At 45.1% G+C, this 21,116-nt stretch overlaps 1 protein-coding gene across 5 annotated transcripts in view; it reads left to right on the top strand.

Annotated features, from left to right (window-relative positions):
• The window catches only part of FOCAD (focadhesin), a 290,506-nt gene that overhangs the window by 176,477 nt on the left and 92,913 nt on the right, over window positions 1-21,116 (top strand). For all 5 annotated transcript variants that reach the window (XM_059724664.1, XM_006266820.4, XM_019480766.2 and 2 more), the window contains exon 16: window positions 19,334-19,468. In XM_059724664.1, the coding sequence (XP_059580647.1) occupies window positions 19,334-19,468 (135 nt within the window). The remainder of the gene's footprint in view (window positions 1-19,333; window positions 19,469-21,116) is intronic.

The following is a 21,116-nucleotide window of genomic DNA, read 5'->3' as shown; positions in this document are numbered from 1 at the left end:
GATACAAATACTTTAGTTTCAGTTCTAGGTATCCAAGAACAATTGCAAACTTTTTTTAGCATCAATGTGTTCTTGAGTATGTTAATGTCTGTGTCTATGCTAGGAAAAAGAAAAGGTGAAGGTTAGGCTTCATCTGAGCATGTGGAGACATATACACTTGGTTTTTGCCAGTCTCAGATATTTCAGTTCAAAATTTTTAGTACATAGATTTCATAGATTTTAGGGTCAGAAGGGACCTATTAGATCATCAAGTCCGACCCCCTGCCCTTGGCAGGAAAGAGTGCTGGGGTCAGATGACCCCAGCCAGGTGTTTGTCCAATCTCCTCTTAAATACCTCCAAGGAAGGGGACAGCACCACCTCTCTTGGAAGCGTATTCCATATTTTGGCAACCCTCACTGTAAAGAATTTTTTCCTGATGTCCAGTCTAAATTTGCTGTCCTTCAGTTTGTGGCCATTGTTTGTAGTTACCCCGATGGGCACACTGGTAAACATTGTATCACCCATTTCCTGCTGTCCCCCCCCAGTGAGTTTGTAGACAGCCACAAGATCACCTCTTAGCCTTTTCTTGCGGAGGCTGAAAAGATTCAGGTCCCTCGATCAGTTCTTGTAGGGTTTTTCCTGCAGGCCTTTTGTGGCCCTCCTCTGAACCCTTTCCAGGTTATCTACATCACTCCTGAAGTGCGGCGCCCAAAACTGGACACAGTACTCCAGCTGCGGCCTGACCAATGCCAAATAAAGGGGAAGTATCACCTCCCTAGACCTATTTGTGATGCACCTACTTACGCAAGAAAGAGTGCAGTTAGCTTTACTTATTACTTCATCACATTCCTGACTCACGTTCATTTTGGAGTCGACTGTGACTCCGAGATCACTTTCCGCAGTTGTGCTACTTAGAATGGTACCTCCCAAGCTATAGGAGTGTTGATGATTCTTCCTCCCTAGATGCAACACATGGCACTTACCTTTGTTAAACTCCTATTCTGTTCTGCCCACTTCCCCAGTCTGTCCAAATCCACCTGGATTCATTCCCTGCCTTCTAGTTTGTTTACCTTTCCCCATAGTTTGGTGTTGTCTGCAAACTTGGACAGCGTGCTTTCTACTCCCTCGTCCAAGTCACTAATGAAGATATTGAACAGAGCCTTGGGGAACTCTGCTGCCTACATTTCTCCAGGTAGAAACTGACCCATCCACCACCACTCTCTGGGTGCATCCCATAAGCCAATTTTCCACCCACTAAACTGTGTAATAATCTACATTGCATCTGTTTAGTTTATTTATAAGAATTACGCGCGACACTGTGTCAAAGGCTTTTTAAAATCTAAGTAAATAACATCTACCTCTGTTCCTTCATCCAAGCATTTTGTGACTCAGTCATAAAAAGAAACCAGGTTAGTCGGGCAGGATCTGCCTGCTATGAACCCATGCTGATTGCCCCTTAGCATTATTTTACCTGTTGGTCCCCCACATATGTGATCCTTAACAATTTTCTCAAAGGTCTTGCCAAGGATAGAGGTGAGGCTAACCAGCCTATAGTTACGTGTTTTCTCCTTCCTCCCCTTCTTGAAAATAGGGACCATGTTAGCCCTTTTCTAGTCCTCCAGGACCTGCCTTGAGTGCCATGAGTGCTCAAACAGTTGCGCCAGCAGATCTGCTATGACTCCAGCTAATTCCCTAAGTACCCTAGGATGAAGATCATCAGGGCCTGTTGACTTAAATACATTCAACCCCTCCAGGTGCCCCTTTACTAGGTCAGCACTAACAGTTGGAGGGGTGGTATCTGTCTTGCGCTTACCTAAAGTCCCATTGGGATGCATGTTTGTATTCATGTCCAGGACCACAGATGCAAAGAAATCATTTAGAAGCTCTGCTTTGGCCATCCTATCTGTTACCAGTTGCCCTAGTCCATCTTGAAGGGGTCCTATGTTACCCTGTGCTTTCTTTTTGCATCCTGTGAATTTAAGAATGGCTTTCTATTATCCTTAACTTTTGCTGCCAGCCTAAGCTCCATTTCTGCTTTGGGTGTCCTCACTGCTTCCCTGCAAGCTCGAGCCAAGCAGGTATACTCCTCATTGGTGGCTGCCCCCTGCCTTCACAGCCTGTAGACCTCTCTTTTCCCCTCCAGGCTCTCCTGGATTGCCCTCCTCAACCAAGAGGGTTTCTTGCTTTTTTGCCCCCCTTTATGTGTACTGGGATGGGCCCTTTCTGTGCCTGCAGGATCAGACCCTTGAGAAACACCCACCCTTCTTGGACTCTCATCTCTCTGATGCTTTTTCCCGTCAGTCCCTCCCCAACTAATCTCCCGAGTTTGTTGAAGTTGGCCTTCCTGAAATCTGGCATTTCAGCCCTACTAGTTATCCTCCCCACCTTTCACCAGATAGTGAACTCTATCAATAGGTGGTCACTATCCCCTAGGTTATCTTGTACCTGCAGATCCCCCACCAGGTCATCACCTGTGGCCAGCACCATGTCTAGTAAGGCATTTCCCCTAGTGGAAACATTTACCTCCTGTGATAGGTGAAGGTCCTGTAAGCAGGTTGGAAACTTATGTGAACGGGCAGACCTGGCCACCTGTTCTTCCCAGCAGATGTCTGGGAAGTTTAGGTCACCCATGACAATCAGATCCTTTGAGCGCACTGCCTCTGAGAGCTGTCCCAAGAATTCTAGGTCTAACTCATCCCCCTGGTGTGGGGGTCTGTAATTCGTATTGTAAGATCTTTGACTACAGTACATTTATGCTAAAACAAGGGTGTCCAACCCCAAAGGGCTGGATGAGAGCCATGGGGTTAGTTTGTGTGTGTCAACTCCAGTCTCACAAACCACATGCAGCACATGCTAGTCCCAGCTCAGCATTCGGCATGCAGGCCCATGGGCCAGTTTGGATTGTGTTACATACGACACTTGGGGCTAGTGTGGAGTGCATGTTGCATGTGGTGCTACTCCAGGCCCATCCTTTACATTGGATCTGGCATGTGAGGCTAATCTGTGTGCCTGATCTGGACTTCTCCTGGATGTAGCGTGCAGGGCTGGTCTGGTATAGGCACCAAATGCAGTGCATGTCCTGGACCAGCCCACATGCTGCATGCAGCATGTTCTGACTCCTGTCCCTGAACACTGCATGCAGCATACATTGGCCGTAGCTCAGCACAGTACATGGGGCCAGTCCAGGGTGCCTGCTGCATGTGACACCCATGCCATACCAGCTCCACGTAGTGTTTTGGTCCCTGGATCCAGTGTGTGGGTGCTGCATGGCAGCATGTACCCTAGAACAGCGCTTCTCAAAGCGGTGGTCCGCAGACCGGTGCCAGTCCGCGAGCCTCTGGTCTCCGGTCCGCAGCGAGTTGCCAGAAAAGAAGGAAATATATTTTCAGAAGCATAACATTGATATGTCATAGTGCCACAGTTCGTACATTCCAACACTTCAGGTGACATCGTGTCGTGCGAGGTGAGGAAAGAGAAAGAAACAGCCGGTCGTGCATTTGTGTAGCGCTGTTACATGCAGTTGCTGCCACTGGCTGAACTGGGCACTGGTCCCTGGCCCACTGGAAAAAAAATTGCTGGTCTGCCACATCAGATAGTTTGAGAAGCACTGCCCTAGAATGGCTCCATGTGCTGCCTGCAATGCATGCTGGCTTCAGCCCCTGTGCCAGCTCCAGACTAAGTCAGACGAGCTGTGCCTACCACATGCAGCATACAGACCCATGGCCAACTTGTACTGCTTGCAGCATATTGGTCCTAGACTTCCATGCAGGCTGGATCTGGCCCATGGGCTGGATCTTTGACCCTCCTCCCCATGCTAAAATATTGAGGTATGCAGATCTAGGTAACAAGAATCATCCTGCTGCTGGTTGTAAAGCAAGGCTTGGGAATAGGTTGCAGACATTATGCAGAAAGGTGGGAGATAGGTGCAAGAATTAATGCCATAGACAAAACATCCATATGTGGTGAGACTTGCCTTCTTTCTGCTCTCTTGGTCTGCGTTGAGTGTAGATTTGAAACACAACTCATTCTTTTTATCATGGTAGACAGCTTTGTATTTGGAACTTACATTGGAGTATGAGACGCCATCCAACTTTGAGATCTAGATTACAGATTTCAGCATCACTCAGAATTGATTAAATCTCACTTTTTCTTTTATGTGTTGAGATACTGACACAGAACCCAAACTTCTGTGTATTAGATCCTGAAGACCTTAACTGCTGTTGACTAAATTTCCCTTCCAGAACCTTCACCTCCAATGCTAAGTGATAAAGAGCGACTGTATTTTAGTTTCTGTTAACTACTTTTCATACACAATAAAATAGAACCTCTTTGATGGTAGGGTAAGGACAGATGCAACTTAATTTCCCCCATTCTAGCTCTTTCTCGCCATTCCCTTAGGACAGGGATGTCAAACTCATCCAGCCTCCTGGACTAGACAAGTGGGGTAAGGCAGGTCTGCAGGTCAGAACAGACCCCAGACTTGCCCTGCATTCCAGAGGATGTCGTGGAGCAGACAGAGTGGGTGCAATATGCGGCCCAGTCCTGCTCCAGCCTCTTCAGGGCTGTGCTGCACAGCTCCAGAGCTGCTGCTACATACAGCATGGCCCCGTAGTGGCATGTGACTACTCTAGGGCTATGCTGTATTTGGTGGCCACTCTGCAGCTCTGGACATGAGCTGGAGTAGGCACTGTATACAGTGCACGGGACTATCCAGCCTGTGAGTCAGATGTGTGGCTTGGTGGGCTGGATCTGGCCCACAGGCCGTATCTTTGACACTCCTGTCTTAGGATATGTAAACAGTAAAAGAATATCCATGAAATTTAAAGTATCCTTCAGGTTTCTGAGTTGTGCTTTTAAGTACATTTGTGCTATGGAGCCCAGAAAGCATGCCATCCTTCTCCACACACCTTAAGCCTTTTCACAATGGATATTTTCCTGCAATAAAATATAATGCGTTCTGTCATGTCAGCATTTATTCTGGTAGCTATATTGATGTTGGAAGTTTAAACACAAAGTCTAAGTAACTTGCATCTGGTCATTGCATATGATCTGTGACTGTACATGAATGTGTAACGTATGGGAGCTACACTTGAAGCTGTGACGGTTTAGCAGTTGGATATCTGAAGCTGGAGGGTTTAAATGATTCTTAGAAAAGTCATGAAAGTGCCCTTTGCTACACTTTACTACCTATGTACTTTTCCTAAACACACTAGTTGATCAAACTCTACAATAGTATAGATTTGTTTTTATTTAATTTGTTTCCTCTCATGATAAATCAAGATGTATCATATCTCCATATGACCAGCTTATTACTTTTTTTTCTAAAGTTATAACCTCTTCAGATTGTAGAAGATGTGTGTTTTTGTGAACACTGAAGGGGTATTGTTCTTTCTAATTCTTGAGAAATGGTATTTTTAATAGCAAGGGCAAATGGGTGTCATTTTCACTGAATATGTAATCAGATTAAGTTTCAGTAGCTGTCAACATTAGGTACCATAGAAATGTATTCACAGATTTGCCTATTTCTAAAATGGATTTAACTCAATAGGCATTCCTAAAAGCTTCATCTTCACAGGTTTTGAAATTGCTCTCTAAAGTGTTTTCACAGTCACTGAAGTGACTGTTTAATTCAGCAATTACTTTTGATACTCAGCATGCTGATTTTTCAATATAAAGTATCACTAAACTGAACGCTCAGTCCCTTTATGGAATGCGTTCATAGAAGTCCCTTCAGTTCATGCTGTAGCATTGATGGATATTTGATTCTCCTTGTTGACTGAGCCTTCTTTTGCTTTGCTTGTAATTATGTATACATCAGAAAAACGTTCGTAATGTTTATTTTGTTGATTTAAAGAAAATATTTAGACTTTCAATCGCAGCATAATTTAGCCCTTAATACTCAGACTTTTATTTAGTTGTACTGTGTTATAGCAGACGTTATTTTTATGAGCTTCTGTAATTTCTGTTTTCTTTTTAATTTTTTTTTTTTAACATTTATCTTGCTTTTTTTATCCTCTCTTGTTGTAGCAGAGACCTAAAGGATGAATAGCAATAACAGATAATTAATCCAAGCAGGATAGTATAGATATGGTAGCAAAATCTGAGGAGTGGAATTGTCTGCAGTGAGCTCTGTGAGGTTCTATCAGATGCTTCAGAGAAATTATTGATGTCTTCATTAAAATACATTGCTACGTGCGGAGACACAACTTGAGGAACCTGCAGAATCTCACTGGGGAAAACAGGCAGCTTTTTATCACCAGTCACCACTGTAGAGTCTAGTCCTGCAAGGGACTCAACAGCCTAAGCCTGATTTTTTTTATGTCTCGTCTTTATGACATGGCTGAGCATATGAGTGTGTTCAGCAGTCCATTAAGCTAGCTCAGCAGTCCATTCAGCTGCCAATGTCCTCCCAAAGAGTACTCTTTGCCCTGGCAGTACAGCTGCTATAGTGGGGTCACATGGAATCACCAGAAGCATGCATATATGCATGCACTTTTGTGGCATGGTGGTGGTAGTTGCTGCTTGCTGCCGGAAGTCCTGGTGACAAAGTACTCTTTGTATGTAGTAGCTCATGGGAGGATCCAGGACTTTGTGACGGGGAGTACAGGGAAAGTGACCAGTGCTTCAGGGGTGGCTGCACCCCCCTTTCCATGAGGAGTGGGTACAGCATACCACAGGAGCAGCAGCAGGGACATTATGTCCTCAGAAAGGTAAGGATCCCATCCCCACTCTGCTCTCAGCATTTGCTCTTTCCCATTTTGTCATCAGCAATACGTCCTTTCCCCTTCTCTCCCATTTTCCACCTTCCTGCCAGCTCTTTCATTGCCTCTGCTGATCTGGGAGTGGGTGGGGAGGGGAAGGTGCTCGAGAACCATTGCAGTCATGTTCAGCAGGGAAAGCAGCAGCAGTGGGTGGGTTCCCTCCCCCCTAGGCTTGTTCTTGGGCTGGCAGGGAGTACCTGGGGAGACTAGGTAGAGGGGAGGAACCCACCCATTGCTGTCCTGATTTTGCCTGGAGTGTGGCAGGAGCGACTTGGAGTCCCCTGCCCTTCTCATCCCACTCCCAGATCTGTTGAGGACAGCCGAAACTGCAGCGATGGCAGGCAGGGGTGGGAAGGAACGGGAGGAGGTGTGAGATTTTTACCTTTTTGGGGACTACAAAAAACCAAGTCCCTGGCTGCTGCTGCCACAGTGGAGTCAGAAAGGGGAGGTGCATCCACACTACTGCACCTCCTAAGGATCTGCCCTTGTAGTATTCTCTTAGGAGGCCCTTTTCTTGCACCAGAAGCCCATTATACCTTGTTCTATACACGTACAGAGCGAAGAGATGGTCACTGTTCCAGAGAACTGTAAGGCATCAGATGGTACTGACAGATGGGCGGAGCATAAGGAAACAAAGGATGATACTGCTTAGTATGATCCAAGACATTTGTAGCATGTCAGCAGCTGTGCTAAATTTAGAAATTATATCTAAGTGTTATTTAAAGAGGAATCTAAAGGAGCTCAATGAAGTGCCTTTGTGGGAGACTGTGAAAGGGTTTGAATGCAAAAATAAACAGTGTGTGTTCAATGTGGTTAAGAAGGGAGAACACGTTGAGGGACTTTCATAGATTCATAGATGCTAGGGTCGGAAGGGACCTCAATAGATCATCGAGTCCGACCCCCTACATAGGCAGGAAAGAGTGCTGGGTCTAGATGACTCCAGCTAGATGCTTATCTAACCTCCTCTTGAAGACCCCCAGAGTAGGGGAGAGCACCACCTCCCTTGGGAGCCCATTCCAGACCTTGGCCACTCTAACTGTGAAGAAGTTCTTCCTAATGTCTAGTCTAAATCTGCTCTCTGCTAGCTTGTGGCCATTATTTCTTGTAACCCCCAGGGGCACCTTGGTGAATAAAACCTCACCAATTCCCTTCTGTGCCCCCGTGATGAACTTATAGGCAGTCACAAGGTCGCCTCTCAACTTTCTCTTGCGGAGGCTGAAGAGGTCCAGGTGCCCCAGTCTCTCCTCATAGGGCTTGGCCTGCAAGCCCTTAACCATACGAGTGGCCCTTCTCCGGACCCTCTCCAGGTTATCCACATCTCTCTTGAAGTTTGGCGCCCAAAACTGCACGCAGTATTCCAACTGCGGTCTGACCAGTGCCCGATAGAGGGGAAGTATCACCTCCTTGGATCTGTTCGTCATGCATCCGCTGATGCACGATAAAGTGCCATTAGCTTTTCTGATGGCTTCATCATGCTGACAACTCATGTTCATCTTGGAGTCCACTAGGACTCCAAGATCCCTTTCCGCTTCCGTGCCACCAAGCAGGTCATTTCCTAGGCAGTAGGTATGCTGGACATTTTTCCTCCCTAGGTGCAGTACTTTGCATTTCTCCTTGTTGAATTGCATTCTGTTGTTTTCTGCCCATTTGTCCAACATGTCCAGGTCTGCTTGTAGTTGTTCCCTGCCCTCTGGCCTGTCTGTTTCTCCCCACATTTTTGTGTCATCTGCAAACTTGGACAGAGTACACTTCACTCCCTCGTCCAAGTCGCTGATGAAGACATTGAAGAGTATCAGTCCTAGGACCGAGCCCTGTGGGACTCCACTGCCCACACCCTTCCAGGTCGATACCGACCCATCCACTACGACTCTCTGGGTGCGACCCTCTAGCCAATTCGCCACCCACCGGACTGTGTAGTCATCCAAGTCACAGCCTCTTAACTTGTTCAGCAGTATGGTGTGGGATACCGTATCAAAGGCCTTCCTGAAATCTAAGTATATGCCGTCAACCCCTACTCCTGCGTCCAGGCGTTTTGTAACCTGGTCATAAAAAGAGACTAGATTAGTCAGGTATGATCTACCTGCTACGAACCTGTGCTGGTTTCCCCTCAGCATAATTTTTCCTGCCTTAGAAATGATTGCCATGGTCAAGTTAATGATCTTTCTCACTTTCTAACTAGATGCTCAAGAAATATTCCCACAAAATTTCCAAGGGATGTACAAATATGCAAGTTATTTTCAGACTCCTTTCAAGCAGAAGCCCAAGTAGAGGCCAAAGTTCAGTTAGTATTGTTCCAGTCTACCACTGTATAAAGAAACTGAAAGAATCTGTTTCTGTCATGTGACAGATATTATAGGTTTGTATGAGAGAGAATTGCTGCTTGTAAAGACCTTGGTGGAAGTACTTACATTTGTAAGCAGATCATTTCTTTGACCCTGAATAAGTGAATACTGCAGTTGCCTAAGATTTGAATCTTATTTACTGATTTGTGCGTTAGCACTGGAAACCAAGCTGAACATCAAGAACTTTTGGGTTAAGTGGAATGGTACCAGTCACTTAATTTATATGACATCCCTTGCAGCTCTCCACGTTCTGTATTTAGCTCCTTTATAAAGTGCTACATCCACTTGCAGCACTTAAAAACAAAGAATAAATTAGGCAGACAAGGTTCTTTGGGTAAATTTGATATCTTTTATTAGACCAACCCAAATGGTTGGAGAATAGTTCTTAAGCAAGCTTTCGGGTTCAAAAACCCTTCGTCAGGCTAAGGAAGCTTCAGCAGTTGGTGTGTGCTTTTCCTGGATGGAATCTGCGCAGAATCAGCAATCACCCGAAATGCACCAAAAAAGCTGTGATATACAGCCAAGCCCTCAGATACCACTGCACCTGTACTGAAGAGAACACCCGGGATTGCCACCTCACCAATCTTAAAAAGGCTTTTACCCAGCAAGGATACTCCTCCAGAGAGGTAGATCGCACGTTTGAAAGAGCCACCTGGATACCACGTGAAGAACTGCTGCAGTACAGAAGAAAAACACCCACAAATCTCACACTGTTGGTTATGACCTATCACCCATCCCTTGAACCTGTATGGAAAATCCTTAAAAAATTGCAACCCATATTAGAAAAAGACCCTATTCTTAAAAAGATCTTCCCAGAGCCACCCATCTTAGCCTTCAGACAAGCACCAAACCTCGCCAACCTCACCACCAGAAGCAAACTTTCTCAAGCCCAGAACACACCGAAAGGATCCAGACCGTGCCATGACAAGAAATGCAAAACCTGCCCCCACATCTCCACCACCTCCACTATTACTACACCCCGCAACAGAGCCATCAGCATCCCAGCATCTTACAGCTGCACCTCCAAGAATGTAGTTATACCTCATCCAATGTACCAAATGCCCTGATGGAAGATATGTAGGAGAGACCAGACAACAACTGCGCACCAGAATGAACGCACACCGGAAATCCATCAAAGACGGAAACACCCAATTACCGGTGGGGGCACATTTCTCACAGGAGGGCCACTCTCTCTCCAATCTCTCAGTCCTGATCCTCAAGGGAAACTTACACAACACTTCCCAGAGACGAGCCTATGAGCTCCATTTCATCAACCTGCTGGATACTAGAGATCATGGACTAAACATAGACATTGGATTTTTGATACATTACAATCTGCCTGGCAACTGACTCCCCAGCCCAGCCCAGCTCCTGGCTTGTTTACTTTTCATTCCATCCAGGAAGAGCACACACCAACTGCTGAAGCTTCCTTAGACTTACGAAGGGTTTTTGAACCCGAAAGCTTGCTTAAGAACTATTCTCCAACCATTTGGGTTGGTCTAATAAAAGATATGAAATTCACCCAAGGAACCTTGTCTGCCTACATCCTTAGACCAACACGGCTACAACCTAAAACCCTGCAACAAGAATAAATTATGCACTTACTCCTAAATGACTACAAACCAGTAACACTTTTTCACTTTAAGAGTGATTTCCATCAAATTTGTTTTTGTAAACATTTAATTAAGCTGCATAACAACTCCGTGAGTTAAGATTTCATAGACATTAGGGCTGGAAGGGACCTCGGAAGATCATCGAGTCCAGCCCCCTGCCCAAAGGGCAGGAAGTTAGCTGGGGTCATAGGATCCCAGCAAGATAAGCATCCAGTTTGCTCTTGAAGGTGTTCAATGTAGGTGCTTGAACCACCTCCGGTGGCAGGCTGTTCCAGACCTTGGGGGCTTGGACAGTAAAGAAATTCTTCCTTATGTCCAGCCTAAAACGGTCTTGTCGTAGTTTATGACCATTCAACCTAGTCGTCATCCCTTGGTGTGCTCTGGTGAACAAACGTTCCCCCAGATACTGGTGGTCACCCCTGATAAACTTATAGGTGGCCATCAGATCACCCCTGAGCCTGCGCTTTTCCAGGCTAAAGAGCCCCAAGGCTCTCAGCCTGTCATCATAGGGTCTGCTTCCCTGACCTCTGATCATGCGCGTGGCTCTTCTCTGGGCTCTCTCAAGCTTCTCCACATCCTTTTTGAATTGTGGAGCCCAAAACTGGACGCAGTACTCCAGCTGCGGCCTCACCAAAGCTGAGTACAAGGGGAGAATGACGTCCCGGGATTTACTTGAGAAGCATCTATGGATGCAAGCCAGCGTTTTGGTCGCTTTACTAGCCGCAGCATCGCACTGCAGGCTCATGTTCATCTTGTGGTCAGTGATGACCCCCAAGTCTCTTTCTTCCATAGTGCTAACCAACATAGCACTGCCGAGCCTATAAGGATGCTGCGGGTTTTTCTTCCCAAGGTGGAGGACCTTGCATTTATCGGCGTTGAACACCATCAGATTCTCATCCGCCCACTTGCTGAGCCTGTCCAGGTCAGCCTGGATCACCTGCCTGTCTTCTGGTGTGGATGCTTTGCCCCAAAGTTTGGTGTCATCGGCGAACTTGGCCAGTCCGCTTCTGACTCCAGTGTCCACATCATTAATGAAGATGTTGAACAGTATGGGTCCAAGGACAGAGCCTTGGGGGACCCCACTGGTCACAGGACACCATGATGAGTGACTTCCATCAATTACTACCCTCTGGGTCTGACCACGGAGCCAATTTTCCAGCCAGTGGATCGTGGAGGACCCAAGGTGACAATTGGCCAGTTTCTCCAAGAGGTGATCATGGGAAACCAGATCAAAGGCTTTTTTGAAGTCAAGGTATATGACATCAGTCTCTTCTCCCTTGTCCAGGTGTTAGGTCACCTGGTCGTAGAAGGAAATGAGATTGGTCAAGCAAGACCTACCCGCAACAAACCCGTGCTGGCTATCCCTTAAGGTGTTGGCGTTGGCCAGTCCATTAAGGGTGGTCTCTTTAATAAACTTTTCTAAGATCTTCCCCGGGATAGAAGTCAGGCTGATGGGCATATAGTTAGCCGGATCCACTTTCCTCCCTTTCTTGAAGATAGGCACCACATTGGCCTTCTTCCAGTCTTCGGGCACTTCACCAGAGCGCCAAGAGTTTTCAAAGATCCGTGCTAGAGCCTGGGCTATGATGCTCGCCAGCTCCTTGAGTACCCTGTGGTGAAGATTGTCGGGGCCGGCTGTCTTGAAGGTATCCAGCTTCTCAAGATGTTCCTTCATGAAGTCAGCATCAATGGAGGGCAGGGGATCACCCTCACCTGGACTTCCCTGTCCCGTAGCGGGCATGGGCGTCCTGTGGGACTGATGAAAGACCTTAATAATACTTAAGGAAGTATTATTTCATTTTCCATGTGGGAAAAACTAAAGCATAGGAAAGTTTAGTGAGGGTCTCAGATGAAATAGCCTTAATGTTTCCTTCCCAGTGTCCTATTCTGTTACATGCAAAACCCCCTTCCTCTTTAACTATAAAATTATATGTTAATTTGCCTGGAACCTGAGTACTGCACTTAATTATCAACATGGGCTTTAGCGCAGCAAAATGTTGCCACCACTCACGTTAGGACTTTAATTGTGAAAGCATTTTTTTCTAGGCCTTGTTAGGAAAAGATGAGAGGTCTGGACTCTGAATTCAGACATGTCATAATTCTTCATTTGTTGCATAAGACAAGGAGAAAGAAAAACTTTCCTGGGCTTCTAGGAAAAGATTTTTTAAGTATCAAGATTCTTTGGCAAATATTTGAGGGACTAATTGTCCCTCTCTGTAAGTACAAAGCCATATATAGAGCTGCCCATGGATTGGAAGCTAGGAGACACGTTTTTTTTCCCATAGTCATTTAACTTTCTTTTTTAAGAGATGCATTTCATTCTTCATATCAAGTAAGTTTTATTAAATATGCTTTATGAGACTGTTTCCTGGCGTATTAACTCAGCCAGCATCTTGCACTTTTCTCACTCCTTTCCTTAAGAAATGGTGATGTCATGACATTGTGCATGAGTTTGGTACTTCTCTAGTTGAAGTTTCAGATTAGAATCCCATTTTCATGAATTTTTGTAACTAAGAGCTTTACAAGTGTCTTTGCAAGATCTTTTAAAATCACTCTTACTTTTTATATTTTTACTGGAAAAAATATGTTCAAATTTGGATATGTTTTAATCTGTGAATGTGTACATGTTTCATAGCAACAAGGCCTTATTGGGAAAATTGCATATGAAATGCTATGACAGAAAATTAATTTCCAAAATGGCACTCAAATCAGGAGCTGGTTTAATTGTTTTGTTGAAACTTTTTTGGACAAAATATAATTTCCTAATTAAAAAAAAAAAAAGAGAGATTTTTTTTTTTTAGGTAAATGTCTATTTTTTACAGTTTCCCAGGTCCCAAAAGCTTGTCCAGCAGTTTTCCCAACTATACGGTTGGTCCACTAAAAGATATCACAAAAGATCCTTGTCTCATTACATTAGTAGAAAGATTACAATGGACGTTTTAATTTTTGCCAGTGTGTTTCTTCAGTGGGAGGGGCTAATTCCCAGTTCCTTACTCAAGTTCTTGCTTTTACTAACATCTTCTGAATGGTAAGCATTTTGTTTTTGCTGAACAGATTAAAGTTGAGAATGTGTGCTGTGCCCTGCCTCTTAGTGTTAGACTGCTCAGCAGCTTGATAGTCAATTAACTACTTTTAGTGAAGACCTGGTGCAGCAAGGTATTTAAATACATTCATAATTTTAAGCACATGTATAATAATGTTCATTAATATTAAGGATAAAGTTGTATATCATTTTGAATGTGGGTCTACATGCATTTGAAGTGAATTATTAAAAGCTTCCAGAGTCAACCTTTCAAACAATTGCCATGAGATTTCACCATGTATTACTTGATAAATAGAGTTAATATTTTCATGATGTTTTGTAATATAGTGGCTATTATAAATATTTCTAACAGCACCTTCACTTTTTGTTTTTATTGGATTTCTTGTTTATAATCCTCAAGAGGCGTATCTAAGAGGCAAAAAAGTCAACAGTTTCAATTTGGTGATTGTGAAATAGTAAATTTGAGAGGCATTAACAGAAGGAAGATGAACATAGTGCTCTGGCATCAATAATTCCATTCCAGTCTAAAAAAAACAAACTGGAAGAAACATCTTAGTTTTCTCTCTCAGGTGGCATAATTTTGCCTGGGCTTGACTGTCAGCTATTACCAGGCATAAAACTTTGTTTTCCTTGTTTTTCTGAAGAAATGGCTTGCATTCTTAACTTTCAGAATGCAATGTTCAGAACTTTCTCTTTTTTATCTGCAGACAGTAAAGACTGGGGCAAGAGTAGCTTGTTTTTGTTGATTTCTAACCAGTTTTTAAAAAATCTTAACATTTATTCCTAGGCTTCTGAAAGCATGCAGGACCTTGCAGAGGAACTTTACACTAACTTTTAGAGGTACTTGCCTTCGTTGCCATATCAGGCCCTTGGGTTAGTTACTGAATTGGCATCTTTTTTCCATTAAAGATTATGTTCTTTACCTGACACAGCATCCGACTCTTAGAATGTTTGGTGCTTTTCTTAAGGTCCCAGTGACTGGAACAAAGAGATTTTATTTAAATGGATGCTGAGATTCGAATGCAGAATGAGTATCCACCCTCACGGCTAATCATAGTAAGAAGTTTGAAAAAGTAAAACTATTGCATCATAAGGACTCATAAACCACCCCCCCCCAACAAACTCCCCGCCCCAACCTCCCCCCCCCCCACAACTAAGTAGAACCCCAGATGTACTAAAAAAAAGAAAAAAAAAACCCTGATTTTTAAGCTAGCTGCATCACATTGCAGGGCCAGACTCATAATTTTTGATGACATAAGAATGGAAGTGTGGTTGGTAATGTTTCATAAAATACAGTCCGAATTGTTGTTTCCAAGACATAACCTGTTGGAATGGTCTCCATTGCAGTGAAGTTGGTGGTGGGAAGTTGATCTATTTGTTGCTGGGTATGAATGAAAGAGCTTTGTTTTGGGGTTTTTTTGTTTTTTTTAAGTTTCTCACCTTGACATTTCTGTGTGTGTGAGTGGTTGGTTTGGTTGATTGCTTTAAAGGTATTAGACCCAGCAGCTTGCTGTTTTATTTTTTCCTCTTCCCTGGAAATTTGCTAAGAGATTTGTTGGGGTTATTTATTCATAGATTCATAGATGTTAGGGTCGGAAGGGACCTCAATAGATCATTGAGTCCGACCCCTTGCATAGGCAGGAAAGAGTGCTGGGTCTAGATGACCCCAGCTAGATGCATATCTAACCTCCTCTTGAAGACCCCCAGGGTAGGGGAGAGCACCACCTCCCTTGGGAGCCCATTCCAGACCTTGGCCACTCGAACTGTGAAGAAGTTCTTCCTAATGTCCAGTCTAAATCTGCTCTCTGCTAGCTTGTGGCCATTATTTCTTGTAACCCCCAGGGGTGCCTTGGTGAATAAATACTCACCAATTCCCTTCTGTGCCCCTGTGATGGACTTATAGGCAGCCACAAGGTCGCCTCTCAACCTTCTCTTGTGGAGGCTGAAAAGGTCCAGTTTCTCTAGTCTCTCCTCGTAGGGCTTGGTCTGCAGGCCCTTAACCATATGAGTGGCCCTTCTCTGGACCCTCTCCAGGTTATCCGCATCCCTCTTGAAGTGCGGCGCCCAGAATTGCACGCAGTACTCCAACTGCGGTCTGACCAGCACCCGATAGAGGGGAAGTATCACCTCCTTGGACCTATTCGTCATGCATCTGCTGATGCACGATAAAGTGCCATTGGCTTTTCTGATGGCTTCGTCACACTGCCGACTCATGTTCATCTTGGAGTCCACTAGGACTCCAAGATCCCTTTCCACTTCCGTGCCACCCAGCAGGTCATTCCCTAGGCTGTAGGTGTGCTGGACATTTTTCCTCCCTAGGTGCAGCACTTTGCATTTCTCCTTGTTGAACTGCATCTTGTTGTTTTCTTCCCACTTGTCCAACCTATCCAGGTCTGCCTGCAGCTGTTCCCTGCCCTCCGGCGTGTCCACTTCTCCCCATAGCTTTGTGTCATCTGCAAACTTGGACAGAGTACATTTGACTCCCTTGTCCAAGTCGCTGATGAAGACATTAAAGAGTATCGGTCCAAGGACCGAGCCCTGCGGGACCCCACTGCCCACACCCTTCCAAGTCGAGACCGACCCATCCACCACAACTCTCTGGGTGTGACCCTCCAGCCAATTCTCCACCCACCGGACTGTGTAGTCATCCAAGTCACAGCCTCTTAACTTGTTCAGCAGTATGGTGTGGGCTACCATATCGAAGGCCTTCCTGAAGTATAAATATACGACATCCACCCCTCCTCCTGTGTCCAGGTGTTATGTGCATTTTGTTCTGCATGGTGACTGCTCATGCTCGCATCCTGCTGCAGTCCCATTGCAATTTGTTTTTAAACTACTTTAAGCAAATAAAGCAGTGTAATTTATTAAGTCCCCTGTTCAAGCCAGGATCATTTCTACCTAAATCAACATAGACAAGTGCCTGTCTAACCTGCTCTTAAAAACATCTAAGGGTGGATATTCTGCAAGTTTGGGGGGTCACCTGTTCTAGTACTTTACCATTGACATAGTGAGAAAGATCTTAGTAATATTCAGCCTAAATTTCCCTTGCTGCAATTTTAAGACCATTACTCCTTGTCCTGTTCCATGCAGCCACAGTTTATCTCCATCCTCCATATAAACCCCCTTCAGGAATGTGAAAACCAAATCATAGAATCATAGAATTAGGGTCGGAAGGGACCTTGTAGATCTTCAGGTCCGACCCCCTGCCTGGGCAGGAAGAAAACTGGGCTCAAATGACCCCAGCCACGTAGGCATCAAGCCGCTTCTTAAAGACCCCCAGGGTAGGAGCCAGCACCACTTCACTTGGAAGTCGGTTCCAGATCCTAGCCGCCCTAACTATGAAGTAGTTCTTACGGATGTCTAATCTAAACCTACTCTCCAACAACTTGTGGCCATTATTCCTTGTTATCCCGGGAGGCGTTAGGGGAAACAAGGTCTCCCCCAACCCCTTCTGGTCCCCCCCCTAGTGAGTTTATAGACAGTCACCAGGTCCCCCTTCAGCCTTCTCTTGTGAAGGCTGAACAGGTTCAGGTCCCATGGCCTCTCATTGTAGGGTCTGCCCTGCTGTCCCCGGATCATGCGGGTGGCCTTCCTCTGGACCCTCTCAATGTTGTCCACATCCCTCTTGAAGTGGGGTGCCCAGAACTGGACACAGTACTCCAGCTGCGGCCCAGTGTTGCGTAGAGGGGGAGGATCAACCTCCTTGGCCCTACTTGAGATGCACCTGTTGATGCACGATAGGGTCCGGTTAGCCCTGCCGACCGTGACCTCACATTGTCGGCCCATGTTCATCTTGGGATCAGTGATGACTCCAAGATCCCTTTCTGCCTCCGTGCTCTCAAGAAGGGAGTTTCCCATCTTATAAGTGTGCTGCTGGTTACTACTGCCCAAGTGCAGCACCCTGCACTTGTCAGTATTGAAACGCATCCTGTTTTTGTTAGCCCACCCCTGCAACTTATCCAGGTCTTTCTGCAGTCTTTCCCTCCCTGCTAACGTGCCCACCTCTCCCCAAATTTTGGTATCATCAGCAAATTTGAACAGGCTGCTTTTCACCCCGTCGTCCAAATCGCTGATAAAGAAATTGAACAGTGTGGACCCAAGGATCGAGCCCTGGGGGACTCCGCTGCCCACTTCCCCTCAGGTCGAATATGACCCGTCCACCACCACCCTATGAGTACGACCCTTCAGCCAATTAGCAATCCATCTGACCGTGTAGGCATCAATGCCACAGTTGCCTAGTTTTTTAATGAGGATGGGGTGGGAGACAGTGTTAAAGGCCTTGCTGAAGTCCAGAAAGACTACATCCACGGTGACACCTGCATCCAATGCTTTTGTGACCTGATCGTAAAAGGCAGTCAGGTTGGTCTGACATGACCTGCCTCTAATGAAATTGTGCTAGTTGCCCTTGAGCATCATCCCCAATGCCGGGCCATCACAGATGTGCTCCTTGATGATCTTCTCAAAGAGTTTCCGCAGGATTGAGGTAAGACTGGCGGGCCTATAGTTGCCCGCGTCCTCCCTCCTCCCTTTTTTAAAGATGGGGACCACATTGGCTATCTTCCAGTCATCTGGCACCTGGCCTGAGCACCATGAGTGCTCGTAAAGCTGTGCCAAGGGCCCTGCAATAACCCCTGCTAGCTCCCTCAACACCCTGGGATGGAGAGCATCTGGACCTGCTGATATGAACACGTCCAGCCCCTCCAGAAGCACTCTAACCCAGTCCTCCTCAACCTTAGGTCTTGAGGCATTCCCCTCTAGTCTGTCTTGAATCACGGTGGCGGAGTCGCAGTCCCTGCACAAGAAAACGGAGGTGAAGAATTTGTTAGAGGTCTGCTTTCTCCTCTGGCGCAACAACCAGATTGCCCAGCGTATCTTGCAGGGGCCCCACATTTCCCGGCGCCTTCTTCATCCTCCCTATATATTTGAAAAAGGACTTTTTATTATCTTTGATCTTGGACGCTAGTCCTAGTTCTATGTCCGCCTTAGCTTTCCTAACAGCCCCCCTACAGGCCCAAGCAGTGGAGGTATACTCCTCTTTGGAGATCTCCCCCCTCTTTCACCTGGTGTACGCCACCTTTTTGGCAACCTGGCATTCCCAGACGTCCTTGATGAGCCAGGGAGGCTTTTGGGCACTCTTACCCAAAATTCCCTCAGTCTTCTCTTCTACAGGATAAATAATTTTCGTTCTTCCAACCTTTCCTCATAAATCATGTTTCCTAGACCTGTAATCATTTTGTAAGTCTGTGGTGCCCAAAACTGGATGTAGTTTTCCACACATACTTCTTCCTCCTGACCAAGTGAGGGTCTGGAAAACAGAAGGGTTTTTTGTGTTTCTTTCGTTCTATAAAGTTACTTCATTTGGAACAGTGAAGCAGCTGCTTTATCTGGAGAAATGCCATTTATTGTTATGACATTCCTTTGTGTGCTGTCAGGCTGTTAATATAACAGAATTTTTCATGTTAACATTCTTCTTTAATGTGCTCTGTATTAATTTGCTGCTTCAGAGCAGAGAAACAGGAAAGTGCTCCAGATCAACAACCTGCCATGCAGGTTGGGCTCTCCCACTCTAGTGATACCTCTCATTTTCCTTCCAGGTCGTTTGTATTCGTTCTACATGGAACGCGCTTTCGCCAAAGCTGAGTTGTGACAGGCGTCCGCTCATTTTGAAAACACTGAACGAACTGTTTGCCTTGGTTCCCTCATTAACGGTGAATACAAATGACTATGAGGTACGTCTCTTAAGTCTGAAGTGGATATTTCTGCATGTGAGTTTTCAATGTGTTACCTCATTTTAGAGACATCTCTAGTCTGATTGTAACAGTTCATGGTACCCTTATAGTTGCACAGCATTTTCAAAGTGCTTTTATATGCATTAACTAGTTGAACCTGTGAGTTCAGGTAAGAACACGCCTATTCATCTCCCACAGGTGCAGTGTTGGCAATAGACTTCGTATCTCAAGAACCCCTGGCATATGGGAAAAGATACTCTTCTCTTATTACAAATAATTCTGCAGTTTTTGGGTGCCCTCTTTTGCGCGAAGTTGAGATGGGTTTTGGGTGCCCTCATTTTTCCCTTGTTCATTGAGTGAATGTGGAGTTGGAAGCCATTTCCTTTGTACAGGCAGACAACTGAAGTGGCTTTTGTTTTCACTTTCATGGTCACACAGATTGAGGCGCAAGGGGTGGCTTGGCTTTCTGTCTATTTTCTTCTCTTTCTCCCAGGAAAAAAGGTGGGATATGGAGAAAGAAGATGCATATATGCACTCTGTTCATTGTTTCCTTTTCCGACATGAAGCACATGGGGAGGAGCAGGATTGCCACCAAGATCCCTGTGCAGGGTTTGAAATACAGGTTTGGGGGGGCCTGAGCCCCCCTATAAGAAACAAGAGCCCCCATAAGCCCTCTTATAAGAGATGAGAGCCCCAAACCGCCCCACGCCTTTCTAAGCAGCTCAAGCACAAAACCTTCCCAAAGAGTTGGAGTGTAATTCCTATCCCTGTGGTTGGATATGGGATGCAGTATAATCAGCATTTGCATACCAATGTGATAGGTGCCCTAGATAGATAGATGAATGTTCTGATGTTTTTCAAACATGTATCTCTTGCGCTGCAAATTATGCTAGCTGCATCTTTAACCCTGAAAGCCATGCTGTGATTCTGCCATGCAGATATATCAAACTATATCACCATTATAGCCCTAAACAGAAAGACATTTCAATAATGGGTGCAGTTTATTTGTAAGGTTGTGGGGAGGGAGGGGAAATTTTTCCTCCACACAAGCAGAATTCAGGAGCAGATTACCAGACTAAGTGTTTTTGGTACGTATTTTCAACCTACCAGCAATATACAGAAAGACACCTGTGTTGTTTTAAGGACTGAGCCTTAGTGTTTTAATTCCCTCGTAACAAGGCTTTTAGCAGATCTTTTTGGCTGCTTTTTTTCTTTCATAATGCAGTAATTCTGTCTTTAGGTTTCAGGTTAGCAGGTGACTCTGCTGTTGCTGTTGTGGTTTTTAGACTGTGGAACTCTTATCCCTTTAATCTGTCTCATTTCTTCTCTTTCTTCTTTGTCTTTTTTTTAATCTCTCTCCGCCAGAGGCAACGCTTTATTTTAAGCACAGTTGGGTAGTGCATAGAGAACCTTTTACACTTTTTTCCTTCCTGTTTTGGAATACTTGCTTTGTCTGGTTATGGTTAGAGCGTATATTTTTATTATACTTTCATTACGCTTTTATATATTTTTATTATATTTTTATTATTACTTTCATTGTAGTTTGTTTGTTTTTTTTCTTGTACTAATTAAGTGTTTTGCATTCCTCACACCATATCTGAGTGCCTAGTGCTGGAAATCAAAGGCTGGTTCTGGGAATTGTAACCTC

Source organism: Alligator mississippiensis, chromosome 3, assembly GCF_030867095.1.
Source record: "Alligator mississippiensis isolate rAllMis1 chromosome 3, rAllMis1, whole genome shotgun sequence".
Lineage (NCBI taxonomy): Eukaryota > Metazoa > Chordata > Crocodylia > Alligatoridae > Alligator > Alligator mississippiensis.
This window is presented reverse-complemented; position numbering and strand designations above follow the sequence as displayed.